Source organism: Anser brachyrhynchus (assembly GCF_964034855.1).
Source record: "Anser brachyrhynchus genome assembly, chromosome: 3".
NCBI lineage: Eukaryota > Metazoa > Chordata > Aves > Anseriformes > Anatidae > Anser > Anser brachyrhynchus.
The window spans coordinates 17,367,571-17,383,463 of NC_137696.1; the positions used below are offsets into that span (position 1 = coordinate 17,367,571).

The 15,893-nt window shown below is 46.0% G+C and overlaps 1 protein-coding gene across 5 annotated transcripts in view; it reads left to right on the plus strand.

Annotated features, from left to right (window-relative positions):
• The first annotated feature begins 43 nt into the window (after positions 1–43).
• ATL2 (atlastin GTPase 2) overlaps positions 44–15,893 on the plus strand; it is a 41,029-nt gene continuing 25,179 nt past the window's right edge. For 2 of the 5 annotated variants that reach the window (XM_080584621.1, XM_080584622.1), the window contains exon 1: positions 3,085–3,236. In XM_080584621.1, the coding sequence (XP_080440747.1) occupies positions 3,176–3,236 (61 nt within the window). In that variant the 5' untranslated portion in view covers positions 3,085–3,175. Of the gene's footprint in view, positions 196–914; positions 1,126–3,084; positions 3,237–15,893 lie in introns of those variants that run through there. The other 3 variants (XM_080584619.1, XM_080584618.1, XM_080584620.1) reach the window with 3 other exon arrangements.

Consider the following 15,893-nt stretch of genomic DNA (forward strand, 5'->3'; position numbering starts at 1 on the left):
GCTATAAATGAGTGGTATGCGAGGGGCTGCTCTGTGTCTCTTGAGCACATGTGCTGCTGCCAGCTAAAACGGTGTCTCCTTTAAGCATGCAGGACAGCTGCAGGTTCAGGAGATTTGGTAAATTGTTTTTTCCTCCTCTTCCCAACTCCTGTTTTGTTCCCAACAGCCTCTCTGCTTCCTCAGAGCTCTCTGCAGGTAAGCTGCTTTGCCCAGGTAGGGGTGGTGTCCTGTATTTCTATGCTCGCGCAGAGCTGAAGGTATCCAACCTGGTATGGATATGTGCTGAGCCCTGCCTTGGCTTTGCCTGGGCAAACCTTAAGTCATGTGCTTGCTACACACCACAGCAAACACGCATGTAGCTACAAGCTCAGGGCTGTGCTGAGCACTCTCTGGTGACGTGACAAGTTTGAGATCACCTGTGTGATGTACACATCTGAGAGAGGCGCTTGTGGGGAGCGGTGAACATCAGTGCGGGGAAAAAAGCACAGGAAACCAAGCTTGTTTGTGGGGTTGGGGTCCTCACAAAGGTGGTGAGGCAAATGCCAGCCAGCCTGGGCAGGACCCAGCACAGTGTTTCTGCATGTGGGCAGGGAGCAAGGCTTGCTACAGAGTCTTCTCTAGTCTGGGTGACTCTCAGTGGCAAAAGCAAGATGAGAGTCCTTGTGGGGTTTGTCCTAGCTCTGAGGGGCATGCATTTGGCTCTGTGAGCAAGCCTGAGAGCTGGGTGGATTTCTCAATGGGAGACTGTTAGGAAATCTCAGGCTTGGCTGAGTGACGTGGCTGCCTCGGCAGTGTCTGGTCGGGTAGTAGCTCACCCCGGCTGCTCCCAGAGCTAGCACCAGAGATGTCTTATTGCTGAGGACAGGGGGGTTTGCCAGAAGAACCACCTTTATCTCACTGCTGGCTGTTCCCAGCTCTGCCTGCAGCCCTGCACAGCTTGGAGGGAAGAGTGAGACTGGCCCTGTCGTTCGTTTGGACTCTACAGCCCTGAACAGATGAGGAGAGACACTGGTAAGTGCAGTACCTCTGGTAGAGGCCTCTCCAGCTCATCCCAGGACCCGCAGCCCTTCAGGATGGGAGACTGCTCTGTTCCCCAGCCCCGGCGTGGTATTCAGTGTGACTCAGGTGGGTGTTGGGCTCGCTGATTTGTTGTCCTGAAGGTCACATTAAACAAACCCAGTGGCATCACAAAGGTTACTGACAGGGATAGAGAAGCGGTTTACACAGAAAAGTGTGAAAAATCTTAGTCTGATCCAGTATTTATTTTAGTGTCAAGTCAATGCTTGGCTTAAGCAGTTCTAACACCAGCTCTTTGCTAGCCTGCCTCAGAGGAAAGTGGCAAGCAGCTGGGAGTGTAGTGGAGATGGGGACCTTCGCAGCCAGGAGTTAATGTTTTGGGGGCAAAATCCTCAGCTCAGAAAACATCTCCTTTCTTCATGTGAACAGGACAGAATTAAGTTTGAGCCTTCTGACCTCTAAGTTCTTGACTTCTGTTCTCACATTACAGCAGCAGCAAATCCTACTGCATGGGGTAGAAATCTATCCATCTGTACATGCAGTATTTCAAACGCTTATCTGCGTAAACTGTTCCAGACTTGATCAGAAATAAGGTTGTTTACTAGCAACAGAACTGGGAAATTTATTTAGTGTTGTTTTCTTCCCAGCTCTTTAGTTTTCATACTGAGTCTTCTTTTCATACTGAATCTTTACTCCATCATAGTTACTAGGGTTTCTGGCTTTCAATGTGTTTTCACCTCAAGGTACTTCCATTGCCTGATCTCCTATATATGCCTGAAATATTCCTGAATTCCTCCTTTCCTAAGTTCCTAAAATAAGGAAAGTAGAGTGTGCGCTAGGTCCTTTCCGATGTCAAGGAAAGTTTTCCTGTTGACTTGGGATGAGGCTAGAAGGACGGGCAGTGACGCACTCACTTTCCATTGCGAGCTGCCGCAAATAAGCAAGGGTATTAAACTGCAAGAGGCCAATAGCAACACTTTTCTCTGCCCTTCTCTACAAAGCGGTGGCATTCTGCTGCTGTTTATGCTGACTTAAGTCTAGTGCAGTAAAATTCTTCTTGACGGTTTTACAGTATTGCATATCTTGCTATTACAAGTGGAATAACTGAATGTATGATATTAGTTTGGCTGCTGTATCGTCCTGCAGTTATCTGCTGTGGTTATGCTGGCTCTTTTGGATGTTAAGGTCCTTTAGGCAGGGACTGTCACCGAGTGGGGATGGATCCCAACGTTATGAAGGCCCAGTGTGCTACCAGAAGAGGGATTTGGAGGAGGTTTAGAAAGAATTGTGGGGCCACAACAGAGAGTGCGTTGGCTTTTGATCTGACTTTTCCTTCCACCTCCATTTAGGCCAAACTATTAAAACTTGTGTGTTCTGTCACTCGGAAGCTGTGTCTCAGGATTAAGGTGATGTAACTCAGGACTTTCACAGAGAGGCAGCAGGTACGTGGCTGTGGCGAGCCAGCTTTCTGCAAAGCTGCTCCCACTTCACATTGACCAGCCAAAGAAGCCATGGTGTGACAGTCACTCAGACCGAGCAGGAGTGCTCAGGTTTTTAATAACAGGCTTAACACCCTTCTGTAGGGTTACATTAATCTACAGGTATCTTAAAGGAGGCTGTAGCGAGGTGGGGGTTAGTCTGTTCTCCCACGTGCCTGGTGACAGGATGAAGGGGAATGGGCTAAAGTTGCGCCGGGGAGGTTTAGGTTGGATATTAGGAAGAACTTCTTTACTGAAAGGATTGTTAGGCATTGGAATGGGCTGCCCGGGGAAGTGGTTCAGTCACCGTCCCTGGAGGTCTTTAAAAGACGTTTAGATGTAGAGCTTAGCGATATGGTTTAGTGGGGAACTTGTTAGTGTTAGGTCAGAGGTTGGACTCGGTGACCTTGGAGGTCTCTTCCAACCTAGACGATTCTGTGATTCTGTAAAGGCTGCTGGGGCAGAGCCTGAGGGGACAGTACGAGGGATTACTTCATGGCTGCCCCCTTCACACCAGCGGGCGGCGCGCACCGCGCATGCGCCGCCGTCCCTCCCCGCCAGCCGGTGGTGCGGCGCTAGGACCCGGCGTGCCCGCGCCTTGAGCGCGCCGCCGGCGGCCGCGCGAGGTCTCGGCGGCGGAGCTCTGACGTCACGGCGAGTTAATTTTAAACCCGCACAAGATGGCGGCCAGGGACGCGGCGCGGCGCAGGGGTCCGGCCCGCCAACGGCCCGAGCCGGCAGGTAACGCGGCCCCCCCGCGGCGGCCCCGCCGGGCTGAGAGGCGCCCGGTAACGGCACCGAGCCGCCCCCACGGCTCCCGGTGGCGAGGCGCGGCGCGGGGCCGCGTCCCGGTCCCGTCGGCGGGGGGAGGCCCCGGGTTTTCTCCTCTCCCCCCCCTCCTCAAAATGGCGGGGGCGGCGGCGGGAGGGGGGCTCCGCTGCGCGGCGGGGGCGGCCGCGGTCCTCCGGTGCTCTCGTCGCTTGCCGGCGGCCGGTGACCTCGTTCCGTGCCGCTGGGGGAGCGGGGGGCAGGCCCCGGGGAGCTGCTTTCCGCCGGGCCGCCTCCCTCGGTGCGGGGAAGGAGGCGGCGGGCAGGCTCCCCGCGGAGCTGGCACGGTGCTGGTGCCCGGAATGCAGCCTCCTGCGGCGGGGGGACGGCTCTCCGGCTGGGCGTCCGGCCGCGGGCGTGCTGGAGTTTGCACGGCGCCTCCGTACAAGTTCATTTCTCCGGGATATCCTGCCAGCATCGCTTAGGCGCTTCAGATTTATAACTGCATATGCATCTTTGTACAAGTTCGTTTCTCCAGGATATCGTACCAGCGTAGCTCAAAAGCTTCGTCTTTACGACTATACCCACCGTGCTTCCATTTTAAGGGGGACCCAGGGCTTGCAGAGAGGCTACCGGTCTAAACGCCAATCCGAATTGCATCAGGTTTTAGTGCTGAACTGTTTTCACATCGCTGTACAACTCTTAATTTGTTAGAGTGGTTGAACTGGGCATGGTTAAACAAAAGCTAGCAGATGCCATGTGGCGTTGTTGGTTTGAATTGCTTCATCTGTGAGCCAGCTAGGAACTGGGAAGTCTAACAGCGCTGTAAACTGGCAGGTGCAGAGCAGCTACTCTGCTGACTTTCTTATGGGGAGGAAAAGGCAAAAACTACTGAGCGTGTGGAAATGGTTGAGTATGTTTGGCAGCACTACAACTTTAATGACTTAAAACAGTCCGGAGGTTGAAACTGAGGGTATAACGCTTGAGTATTGGTTTCTTATTTTTCCTCCCTCCACTGTTAGTACTGCTTAATTTTCTTTGGTAGTTCTCTGTTCTCAGCAGTACGTGGTTTAATAATCTTAGATAAAGTGTTAGATTATTGCTTAACTTTCTCAGGGCCAGAGTAAGCACCAGAGCACACCTGTAATAAATGGCCTTTAAGGTAGCTATGTCATCATTAGTGATGGAAACAAGAGCGTGTCACTATTAAGTTGCTTAGGTATTTTGGGCATGGAACAGCTTAATTGACAGGGTCTGCCTGTACAGATACGGATGATCTGTGCTTGCCTGCAGAAGAGCTTTCTGTATAATGAAATAAAGGAGTGTGGTAGACTGGAATAGTTGCAAGAAAAGGAATGTAACAGGAGAGGCTTATAACTTCTCTTGTACCATTACCAAGTGTTGCTTAACAGCTGTTCTCTTCCAGCTTACAGTAAAGTCACTAATGATGTTATAATCCCTCCTTAAATAATAGCCACAGCTCTCCGGTGTTTCAACTGGAAATCTTTTGAAAGCAGGCAGAGGGGTTGCGGAAGGCTGGATTCTTCCCTTTTCACGTTGTTCCCTTGCTGGCAACTTAAAGACACTTCTAAAATGGTTCAAGTTAAGCTGTTCGGTGCTGGAACTATCCTAAAAGCATTCTTTTAAATATGGTGCCCTCTCCTTGTTCAGGAGGCCAGGCTGCTCTTGTTTGTGTCAGGTGGGCTGGAGTGCGTGAGCCAGATCTCGTAGGGGGGCTGATACTTCTCAGGTACCGTGTGGTGACTGTGGTCCCTGTGTTTCAGTTAAATATCTGTGATTAATGCTTGCTTACTGACTAGGCTAATGAAGCGCTGCTGACTGGAGCAAGATACAGTGATACACAAGTGTCTGTGCTTTCCCCGTGTCCTAATAAGAATAGGAGCACTACCTCGAGCTGGCTAGACTGTGGATAAATGCAGGTGTGTTGGAGAGAAGGTGGGATGGGGATTTTTCTCCGCAATAGCAGAGCGCTTAGCTTCTGATGGCAGTGTCACAACCTCTCCAACTCTGAGGTTTGCCCAACTGTGATAACATGTAATGAGCAGACTGAAGTGCAGGTAAATGATTTCGTGTTTTCGCTTTGGTAGTGAACCATGTCTTGGTGTGTTAGTCTTTTAGCACAAGTCAGATCACAGGTTTTATTTCAGCACTATAACTTGTTTCAACTTTGTGCCTGTCATTAGTGGAATGTTGTACATCTCATCACAGCCTGTAAAAAGTTTTAACTGTTCCAAGGACATTCATAAGGAAAGCTGCCAAGTTTCACTTAAATCTGTCTTTAAGTAAAGTTTGAAGTTGTTTTTTGTTACTGCACTGTAGTTATAAACAAACCCCATCCTGGGGATTATTTTTGAGGTTCTGATATGGCAGTCTTCTAATGGGAAGTTTTAAACTTCTAAGTTTGACTTGTTTCCTTGTTCTTGCTGTGTGCTGTGCCCACAATGGGATCTTCAACTTGCCAGTTTGAGTGCTGTTTTCCAACTTTTTGCTAAATCCTGCGTTAACATCTCAAACTTTCTACACTAATTGTTAGCGTTTCAAGGTTTTGTCTTTAATCTCAACTATGGAAAGTGAACAAGACACAAATATTTTATAGGTATCTGCATAGGCTTGCTGTGTTTGTCATTCATGAGCAACTAGAAACTTTCAGAAGTAATTACATGCATTGGTTCTGAAGACTTTATTCTTACTGGAAAACGTGTGGGTTTATTTCTCAAAACACTTCTAGCAACCTGAACTTTAATGTTGAGCTGTCCAGGAGGAAAGATGAAAGCAGCTTTACTTATTTGCTGAAGGTTGTTCTTGACATTAAGAGTATTAATTTATCCTCGAGCTGACTTTGACGTTGTAGTGCTGTAAAGTTGATTTACATCTGAATATATTTGCAGGGTGGGGGTTTGTTATGAACACCAGAACAAACATATGTTTCATGAGCAAGTTTGAAATACATGTGAAAACATCACTAAGACTGATGTCTGTTACTTTTGTTAGCTGCAAAGAGATGATTGATATGAAATGAGTACTGTCCATTAGAGTAAGCACACTAATCAAGTCATTACTATCAACAAATTAATATGTAATAGGAACTGATTTTCTCAGGGCATTGATGGCTAACTTGCCTGGCTTCTAACTTCTGTTTATATCAGAAAGATACTGATATACTTTGCATAGTATTCATTTCCAGGAAAGCAAGATTCTGTGCATACTAAAGATATGTTTTGAAACACATTCACTATAAAAATCTGAGGAACTCAGAAGGTGTTTAAGCTTGTGAAGTCTTTTTACTGTCCACTTAGCAAACCTGAAATGAAATCTGGGGAATTTGAAGATCTGTCTGCCTTCTCCCACTGGTAATTCTTGGTTGACTTGAAGGTTACGCCCATTATCACACCCATTATCTTCTGTAGCTGTACAAACAAGTTGCTGTGAGGTGACCTAAAGCATAAAGTAATGCTGAGCAAGTAACTACCTGCTGGTGTCTGACCGGAGTTCTCACTCTGCAGCAAAGCAAGGAGCTTACCCTTACTTTTCCTTCTGGGAGGGAGCATACGCGTGACATTATAGCACCATGGATGGTAAGTTCACTTAATGAATTGCCTCCATAGCAGGTTGTTCATGTGCTTGCATATCCTGAAGCTATCCATTTGCTTTGCCTGGAGTCAGCTACTGCAAACCCCTGCTACTACATGGGGTTGTTACTCCTTAAGGTAACAAGACTAGTTTGTTCCACATTCTGCTGTGAGAATAGTAGGTCTTAGTGCTTAGTGTGATCTCTGAAGCTAAATAAGTCTTTTCTCCCTTTCCCATTAAGTAAACAGAGAAAAAATAGCTATGCTAATTTTATAGTGGTTACTAGCTGGCTCCTGTTAATGGCTGGAAGAACTTAAAGCAGAATGGTTGACACCAAAGATGGCATTACTGAGCCATGCAGCATCCAGGGTAGTCTGACAAAAGTTCCCCGACTGAATGCAGGTAAATGAGTTATAGGATGACTTGGTGAATGCATGAGCAGGGCTAAGAGGCTAAAATAATGATGTGTTATTTTCTTAGCAAATATAATGCAAAAGAGAAGTTCATTTGAAAACGAAATGCAGAAATGATTCTTGAAAGGCTAACTTTGAGAAGTCTTTCACCCTGCTCTTCTCCGTCCTACAGGAATGGATAAGAACTGTCAAGGCTGTAAGAGTGCACGAAGTGCCTTGTGAGAAAGGACTCAGCTTACAGCTCAGTCACTGGCCCTCTGATTTACAGCTTGTATGCTGTATGAAGGATATTCTGATAGACTTTGGCTAAGAGTGGAGACATCTCATTTATGTAGTTCATAGCTAACTTTTTCTTGTTCTAGCTGTATTTTCAGTTTTATTTTCATTGTAGAGGATGAACTAATTAGTTGTATTTCTGGGCTCACATGACCGTGACTTTTGCATGGCAAGGTGGTTTTATTTTTTTTGGTGCTACTTAAGCCTTGGCAGATTTCTCTTAGAAGACTGACATAGAAGCTAAAACCTAAAACCTGGAAGGTGGCGAAGTTGAAGACTTGAACTAATAAAATGTTGTACAGATTACAGGCATAGGGTTTAGAATATAATTATCAGTAAATTGATACTGGAAAGCAGAACTTGGTTTGGTCTTGTGCAAGTTGTTGTTTGAGTGAGATGAGAATCAGGTTCCAGTCTGTAGTTAGTGTCAGAGCATAATATAGTCATGTTGGATTTGTAAATTTTTGTGGGTATTGGTAAAATATTTGAAGTGTCTCTTGAGCAATATGTTGTGTAATGATTCCAGGACAACAAGGCTTTTTTCTCCTTGGTTTGAAAATTGTATGGAAGCCTGTTGGAGACTATATTAACTGCTTGTACTGACGCGTTAGGACTAATTCTCGTACATTGTGCGTGCTTGGAAAAGTTGTTCTCACCTCTTATCTTCTCGAACAGGATGATACTGCTGAGTGGAAGAGTAAGTGTGGTTATTTTAACCATGTCTTTAAGCCCCATCCTGAGATACTACTGCCTGCAAACTTGTATGCGTTGTCCTATTTCCCTCCCTTCCTCAACTCTTTCTGCATTTTCAGCCCCTGAGGTAGGTGTAAGGGTCTTCTGGCTTTGGCTTATGGCTGCTTGTTTACCTTGATTTCTGTGCTGTGATCTACGTGGGGAACCTTAAGTAACTGGGAGAAATGAATGCGTGTGTAAATCCTCTGCCTAATATGGAAGTCATTACTGTAGTGATTTCAGGAGAGGAGCATTCACTCAAAGCACTTGAACTGCTGGGCATGGAGGCAGCAGCTTGGCTTCCTTTACTGCTATTGCACGGACATAGAATAGCAGTGAAAATACTGGTGTAGAAAACAACGTTAACGGTTCTCGATACAAGAAAAATAATTTCAGAAGTCATCTTGCTTTTAAGAGAGTGTTTTCTTAACTGCTTTGTAGTTCTAAACTAATACTAAGGGATTGTTCTTGGTAATGACAGCAGTGTGACTCTAAACATGGGCTGCAAGCTGCCCTTGAGGCAGTTATCACATATCTTCCAAGCAACAAAGTCTTAAGCTTGTCATGGGGATATGAGTGGGAATGCAGCACAAAATACTTAAAAGGAAATGTTTCTAAACGCCACTGTGTCAGACTTCTTAGTACAGAAATTGTTTGGAAAAGTGCAGTAAGTAATGCTTTCGGGTGTTGGGGCACAGAACTGGGGTATTTTCTAGATCTAATATAGTGCTGTAGAAATAAGTGGCTATTGGAAATCTATCATACATCCTGCTATGAGATTTAGAAGGGGGAAGAACCTTTCCAAATAAAATAATGGTGATAGGAGTGTTAAAAGAAGCAACTTCTGCTATTTAGCTTCATTTTTTTTATTAGAAAAATGAACATTATTCAGTCTGAACACTTGGATAGCAGATGTGAATAACTACTTGTGGAAACTTCAGGTGCTACTGAGGGTCCTGCTTATTTGGAAGACCCTTCAAATGCAGTCTACTACATTTAAAGAGGTTGGAAGTTGGCTTGTGATACACTGAGACTAAGAATAACATTCGGTGTAAGTACTCTGAGTTGCAGACATATCACCGTTTCATTAATCAAATATCAAACCGAGCTGTTTGGTCTAAACTGTTGTTGACTTCTCATTTCTGTAGTGCCCTAGAACTGACCAGATTAAGCTTTGGTGATCTTTACAAAGCAGTACACCGCTATCTTTGTTTGGGTTCATCTTGTAAAGTTGGACTTAACCCCAAGATTTATCCCCAATACACTGGGAAGAAGGACTTCTTGAATCCACAGACTGAGATCACTGCGTGGGGTCTACAAAGACAAACCTGTTGGCTGCAGGGGGATTAAACATAGTCTTCAGACAATTGCATATTTTCTTCCTGTACCCAATTGCAAGGTGGCTATTAAAGCACTTGGAGATTAAGCATAGGATGTGCTGTCCTGCAGAAAAGTAGTTAGATTGGCTAGATGTACTGGCATTGAGAGCTTGAAGTAAATACCAGTAGTAACCTGTTCCCCTTCTGTCTGCTCCTCACATTTGGGATTATTCCCTCTTTTTCTCAGCGCTATACTCTCCACAAGGCTTGACTGGTCAGCCCCTGTTAGCATACAGGTAACAATGGCATTTGCTGTTCCAGGAAAGTGCTGGTTTAAAAAAAAAAAGTGAAGACTTTTATTAATGCTGTTTGAGGCTGCAGTATTAACAAGGGCTGTGAATGATGTTAAAGAAGATTAGGTAAGTGTTGAGCCCTTTGGACTGATGCAAAGGTGCTTGTAGCGTGGAACTGAGCTACTGAAGTGGGAGAGTTTTTATAGCGCCCTTGTGACAAATTAACTGCTGTGATTTTTGCAACCAGGACTCAGCAGAGAACTCTGAATAGGTACGGTATATTCAGTAGGAGTGTCCAAGGGAACTCTCCTCTGGTGCAGGAGGGCCTGCGCTAAGCTCAAGGTCTTCCCGCCAGTTACTCATCCTAGCCCGCCTTCCTGACAAAACTAAAACTGGTGTTAACCTGCGTTTGCAGAGGAAGGAGACCTTGTTAAGTGAAGGTTAACAAGTGTGCTGGCTAACCCTACCTAAATCTGAGCTCTTTCACATCTAGACAAATCCTTGGCAACGCACCGTCTGATCCAGTTACAGCCCAGTTGTCTACCCATCTTTGCAGAGTTATCACATATCGCTCAGTCAGTGTCCACATGAACACACTTCTTAACTGTACTTGTGTGTTCGGGGGGTCTGGAGAAGCTTTCCAGCTTGCCTCGCTTGTAGTTACAAAGCCAAACGTTTCTTTTGGCACCGGTGCTGAGTCGAGCATCTTGTGCCTCCCCCTCGTTTGTGCTGGTACAGCTGTTTCAGAGGCTGCGGGGTGCACAACACATCACCTTGTGTTTGTTTGCTGAAGATAAGTTTGTGCCTGGACATGGGACAGTGGTGCCAACGCAGAGGGCAGCAGTCGTGTGCTGTTCAGCAGTACAGATGAACTTACCCTATGCCCTGGGCTCAGATAACGCAGCTGCGTAGCTCCACTCTGCCTGTCTTCACCTCTGGTGCTTGTTGGACTCTTACAGAGCTGATACAGCTTGTAGAAAATGATTCGTATTGGATTGCTTTTTCTGCTGGTGTTTTTTTTTTAATTGGCTTGACTCTCAGCAGTGCTGGATGCATTGCAAAATTAGCAGGAAAGGCGGCGTGGTACTGCGTGGGGCTGGAAATGGGAAGGAGTGGGGGAGCCCTTGTGTGAGGGGGAGCTTAAACCTCAGCTGTGCTGCCGAAGCAGGCTTGGAGAGGCAACAGGGGAGGGAGGAGGCAGATCCTGGCACTGTCCCGTTGGCAGGAAAGATGCACTTTGAGCTGTTGTCTTTGCAGGGGACTTCAGCCTGGCAGAGACATGGAAATGGTGGAGAGCGGGTGTGGGGTCGTGAATGGTGTGGGCTCGGTTAGGTGTTGCCTTGAGTGTCGTGGGTTAGTTGCGGGATAGTGACGGGGCAGCCCAGGGCTCTTTCTGCCTGTGGTTAGCAGCAGGGACTGCGGGGAAAGCTGCTCGCGTTGTAGCCCTGTGAAAACAATTTCTTCCTTCAGCCCTGATAAAGGGAACACGCCAAGGCGTGACTTTGTTTTTGTTTCAGTTATCCCCGAGATGTGATTTGTGTGGTATGTTTCGCTTCTTCCTGTTTTGCTTCTTGGTGTTCTGGGCACTGGTTTTGTTTGTACGTGGTGTTTTCCTGTTCTGTGAACATGAAAGGGACGCATGACTGAGGAAAACACATTGTGTGTGTGTGTGTTAGTGACGCTGCCAGGTTAACCATTTTCCTTGGAAGAGAGAGGAGGGAGGGATTGAAATACTCCATGAAGATGTCTGGAGGTAGTTACTGTGTCAGCTCTGCTAGGTACATGATCTAGAGAAGGCAGTTTCTTAATGGAAACACAGTCTCTCCCTGTACTGCTGTTAACTCTGAAATTAAATCTAGAAAACTAATAAAATTATAGAGTTCAGTGCTGGAAAAGCTGGATGGAGGCTGTCTAAGCTGCAGGTATTTCAGGGGAGGCAGGAAACTGGATGCAGGCTGAAGGCTAGGCTAGAAGATCACTTCGCTTGGAGGCTTCAGATCAGAGCATGGTCTGATCCAAAAAAAGCCTCCTGACTTGCTCTTTTTCTTAAACTTGTTGATGTTCCTGACTGACAGCTTGTTTATCCTGGAAGTGAATACAAAAACTTGCCCTCCAGCATGTCTCCCTGTATAGTAAAACTCAGCACTTGCTTGAGTCTGTGGCCACATTACAGATGTGGCTGGGTGACTAAAGCCATTCTGGCCACTAATCTAAAGATCAAACGTGGGATAATTGCAGTTGGCATCTCTTACCTTGTTCCTATCCCCCTGTTCTTCTCACTCAAAAACGTGGTTTGGGATAGCCGGTCACTGTCTAAGTTAGTAGTTGCTGACATGTGGGAAGTACCTACAAAGTATATAAAAATGCAGTTACGGACTAAAACAATTAGAAAATACTGGCTGGATCTTCTAGGGTGGGCAACGACCTTAAATAAAACAATACTCTGAACTGCAAGAAGTATACCTGCTTTATATCTATAATGGCCTGCGGGGGTCTAGTTAGCCTGCGGTCTTCACAGAGCTTTCACTCTCTGTTTTTGGAGTCCACGGCGATCTAGGGCACTGTCAGATCTGGCCTGTTCTGCTTCCTGTCCTCAAGAACTCGGGGCATGGGGAGAAAGGATGAGGAAAAGGCCTTTTAGTGCTTCCATCTACCTTAGTCTTCATATTTTAAAGCAGCGTTCTTTGAGGGGGCTGGAAAAGTACTGGTAAACCTTATTGTGGGTAGAGATCCTGTTAGGCTCTTCAGTGAGTATGCTAATAATAGCTGTGGTTTTTCAGCAGAGTGGAAGGATGAGGAGCGTGCTTTGTCACTATCTCTACCCTCCAAGTTTTTCCTTGTAGCTATGGAGAAACGTCCTTCTAAGTTCATGGTGTGCTTTCGGAAAAGCAGTCCTTTTATATAAAATTCTTCTTGCTGCTTACGTTCCGAGGCTGGGTCAGAGTTTGTGCTGCTTCTGTCTTAGCATCTGCTCATCGGTGTGCTCTTGCTTGTATGCATTTACTGAAAATAGCCGAATTTGAAGGTTAACTTACTTGCTGCACCTCTTCATTAAAATGAAGCCTCCCTCCAGCCTTTCTCTCCCGTTAAATGGAGAATGCAAAATGCCAGCGTAGTATTTTGCATAGCTGTGGGAGAGCTCTCTGCTCCTGCATGCAGACCCTTCAACAGAGAAAGCAATTTAAAGCACTTCAGGAGTAGACAGACCTATTGTCTGATCAGTTATGATGCTTCGTAGGTATCTAGGTCATCAAAGTATTTTTTTCCCCTTTCCTGGCAGAACTGTAGCTTCAGGTTTTTTGCTCTGCTAGTAGTTTATGTAACAGTTCTAGATCTGTCCTTTAACATCCTGTTGCCCTGAAGGAGCAGAGAGAGTTAAATGTGCCTTTCTCCCCCCTTCTCCTCTGCCAATCTTGTTTGGATATCCAATAAGTCTTTGGAACTTAGCTCATCAGTCCTATTTATAGCTGAAGTATTCAAAACATTTAATTATTTCTGGCCTTAAAATGAGCTACTTGGCAGTATTTGCTAGGCAGCAATAGGGAAGCAGTGATGCATTAAGATCTGCAGCAGCCCCGTAACTTTCATGTGGGTCTTGCTGTGAGTTAATTGCATGGAGTTGGACTGCTGGAGAAAGGAGAGGACAATTTTGTGACTTAAACCTACTGATTTTTTTTTACATTGGATGTGCCAGATTTTTTTTTACCTTGTCCAAATAAGGCTTGAAGGTTAACCTATTTTTTTTCTATGCTCTGGAATTGAATTCACACATGCCTACACTCTCCTTGGTTCACTACATCGAAATGAGAAACATTTAAATAATTTGTCTTTCTGCCTAATGAAGATTTCCTAGGTGAAGCTCCGAGAGAACGCATCGTGTTTAAGTGTGGTGCAGTGATTTTTTCACGATAACTTATTTTAAGCTTTTACTTGAAGCTGTGAACTCCCTCAGGGTGTGGAGGTACAGCAGGATTTTAAGCCAGATGGGTGAAAGTTGGTGTAGTCTGCCTCAGCTTGCTTCCCCATTCAAGTTTGGGGGGACCTGGACTGAACTGTGGGTGGAGTGGGGTGTGTTTGGGGGGGATTTAGGTCACTTTGTAAGGACACAGATGTGTCGTTTCTGTAGAGCATTGGGAAAAGAGTTCAAGGATGCTGAGTGCAGACGTAGCAAGGAGTGCCAGAACTTCTGATTTCAAATGGACATCTAGCAAAGTGCAGCTTTCTGTATAAGCAGGATTATTAAGACTACGAGCTTGAAGACTTTTCCATGTCGTCTTTAACTCCTCATGACGGAGCAAATGGAAGGAACACTGATGAGCCCTCTACCCTAAATGAAAGTGACTTCTTTAGCTGACTGTTTATAATGCAAGTCTTAAATCCCATTTGCTTTTTAGTGGCTTAAATTTACTTCAGTGTTGTGCTGCATCTGTGTGCAGTTGTCTGGGTCAACCCCAGTGTCCAGAGAAGCAATTACTAGTTGGCATTTGGGGCTTGTTGATCAGAAATACACACTATATCTTAAAACAGAGTTTAGCAATTAGTGTGTGTCCTTCCTCTTATGAAGGAACGCGAATGAGGTGTTTAACCAGCTCAGGCTATGTTTGGGTTGAAACTTGAAGGTAGCTATGTTGGTATTTGGTCTCAATGAATGTGGTTGGGGGAGAAACTTGCATTTAAAGCAGGTTCTGTCTCTTTTATTTCATAGCATGCAAGTTGAGCTGACTGCTCCCACTCCCATGTTCTTACACTGCGGGGCAAACAGGTCATCAGCTGCTACTTGTGCCCTTAGGGGAAGCAGGAATTAGCTTTGGTTTGTTTTACCTCTGACTTTAAGAAACGGGTTATTTAGTTGGGTTTGTTCAGATAAAATATTCCCTGTACCTACACAAGCAGTTACTGTTCTCAAAATCTGGCTTAGCGTTTCAACAAATGCTGTTTGTTCTGGACACTTAGCCGATGAGTGTCAGCAGCAGGCCTTCTGTAGCAGTTGCTGATGGAGTGCAGAGCTTTTGGGGAAGCTGGCCAGTGGTTTCTTCCTGAGGCTGGATTTGCTTCCACTCACATCTGTCGTCTTCTGTGCCTTGCTGTATGGTTTTGCTTCTCCTGTGTCTCCTAGCCTGCTCGCCTGGCTCAGGAAGCGATTACACGCTGCTGAAATTGTGCAGAGGCTCTAATGCTTAAAGTGAAGGATTCAGGCTGGAAGAGGCTGAAACAAAATAAGGAGTGATGAGGACTGAACGGGTGGCAGATGTCAGGGTGAGTCCAGTCAGCGGTCTTCCTGCATTAGCTTTGGCCGGAGCAGGGTATGTGAGTGCAGTCTGAAGTGCATTCGTTCAATAGTGCACAAGTCTCAAAGGGCATCTGTACAGCTTGTAAAAACATAGCCGTGGCTTTCTGCATCTGCTATGCTGCTCTACAAGCTCTAACGCCATGTGTTCTGGCAGATGAGAGCTTTTCTGTGCGTACTGAAAGCCTGAGGCCCAGTCTCCTGTGCACGTGGGCATTTCCAACAGCATGGGGACCAGCTCTGTGCCATACCCCTGGAACAACCATTCTCCAAGTCCTCACGAGTGGATGTGCTGGGGCAGTAACCCCAGTCCTGGAATGGAACTGGACTTTCCCAAAGTGTTAAGTCTTCCAAAACAAAAAAGGCCAGCAGCAAAGCAAACAAAAATTCCACCCAAGGCAACAGAATTGTGCTGCTGTGGTTGCCTCTTGAGCTTTACTGGATGTGTTGTCATGGAGACCTGTATAGGGAAGGAGCTTTGCAAATCCAAACTACCATCCAGTTGGCTAGAAACACTCCGGTATAGGGTGATCATGCTACAAAACCACTTCTTCTGTGGGTAGTCCTCATTTTTCTTACACTTGATTTGCTGGGACTGGACTGTTGGAAGAACCTAGAGCAGCATGAGGCCCTTAGGTGGGGCTTCAGGACAAATCCACTTAAATTCTGTATTTGTAGTAGTGTGCTATGACTGCTGGGGCAGGTGAGGAAGGAGAGGA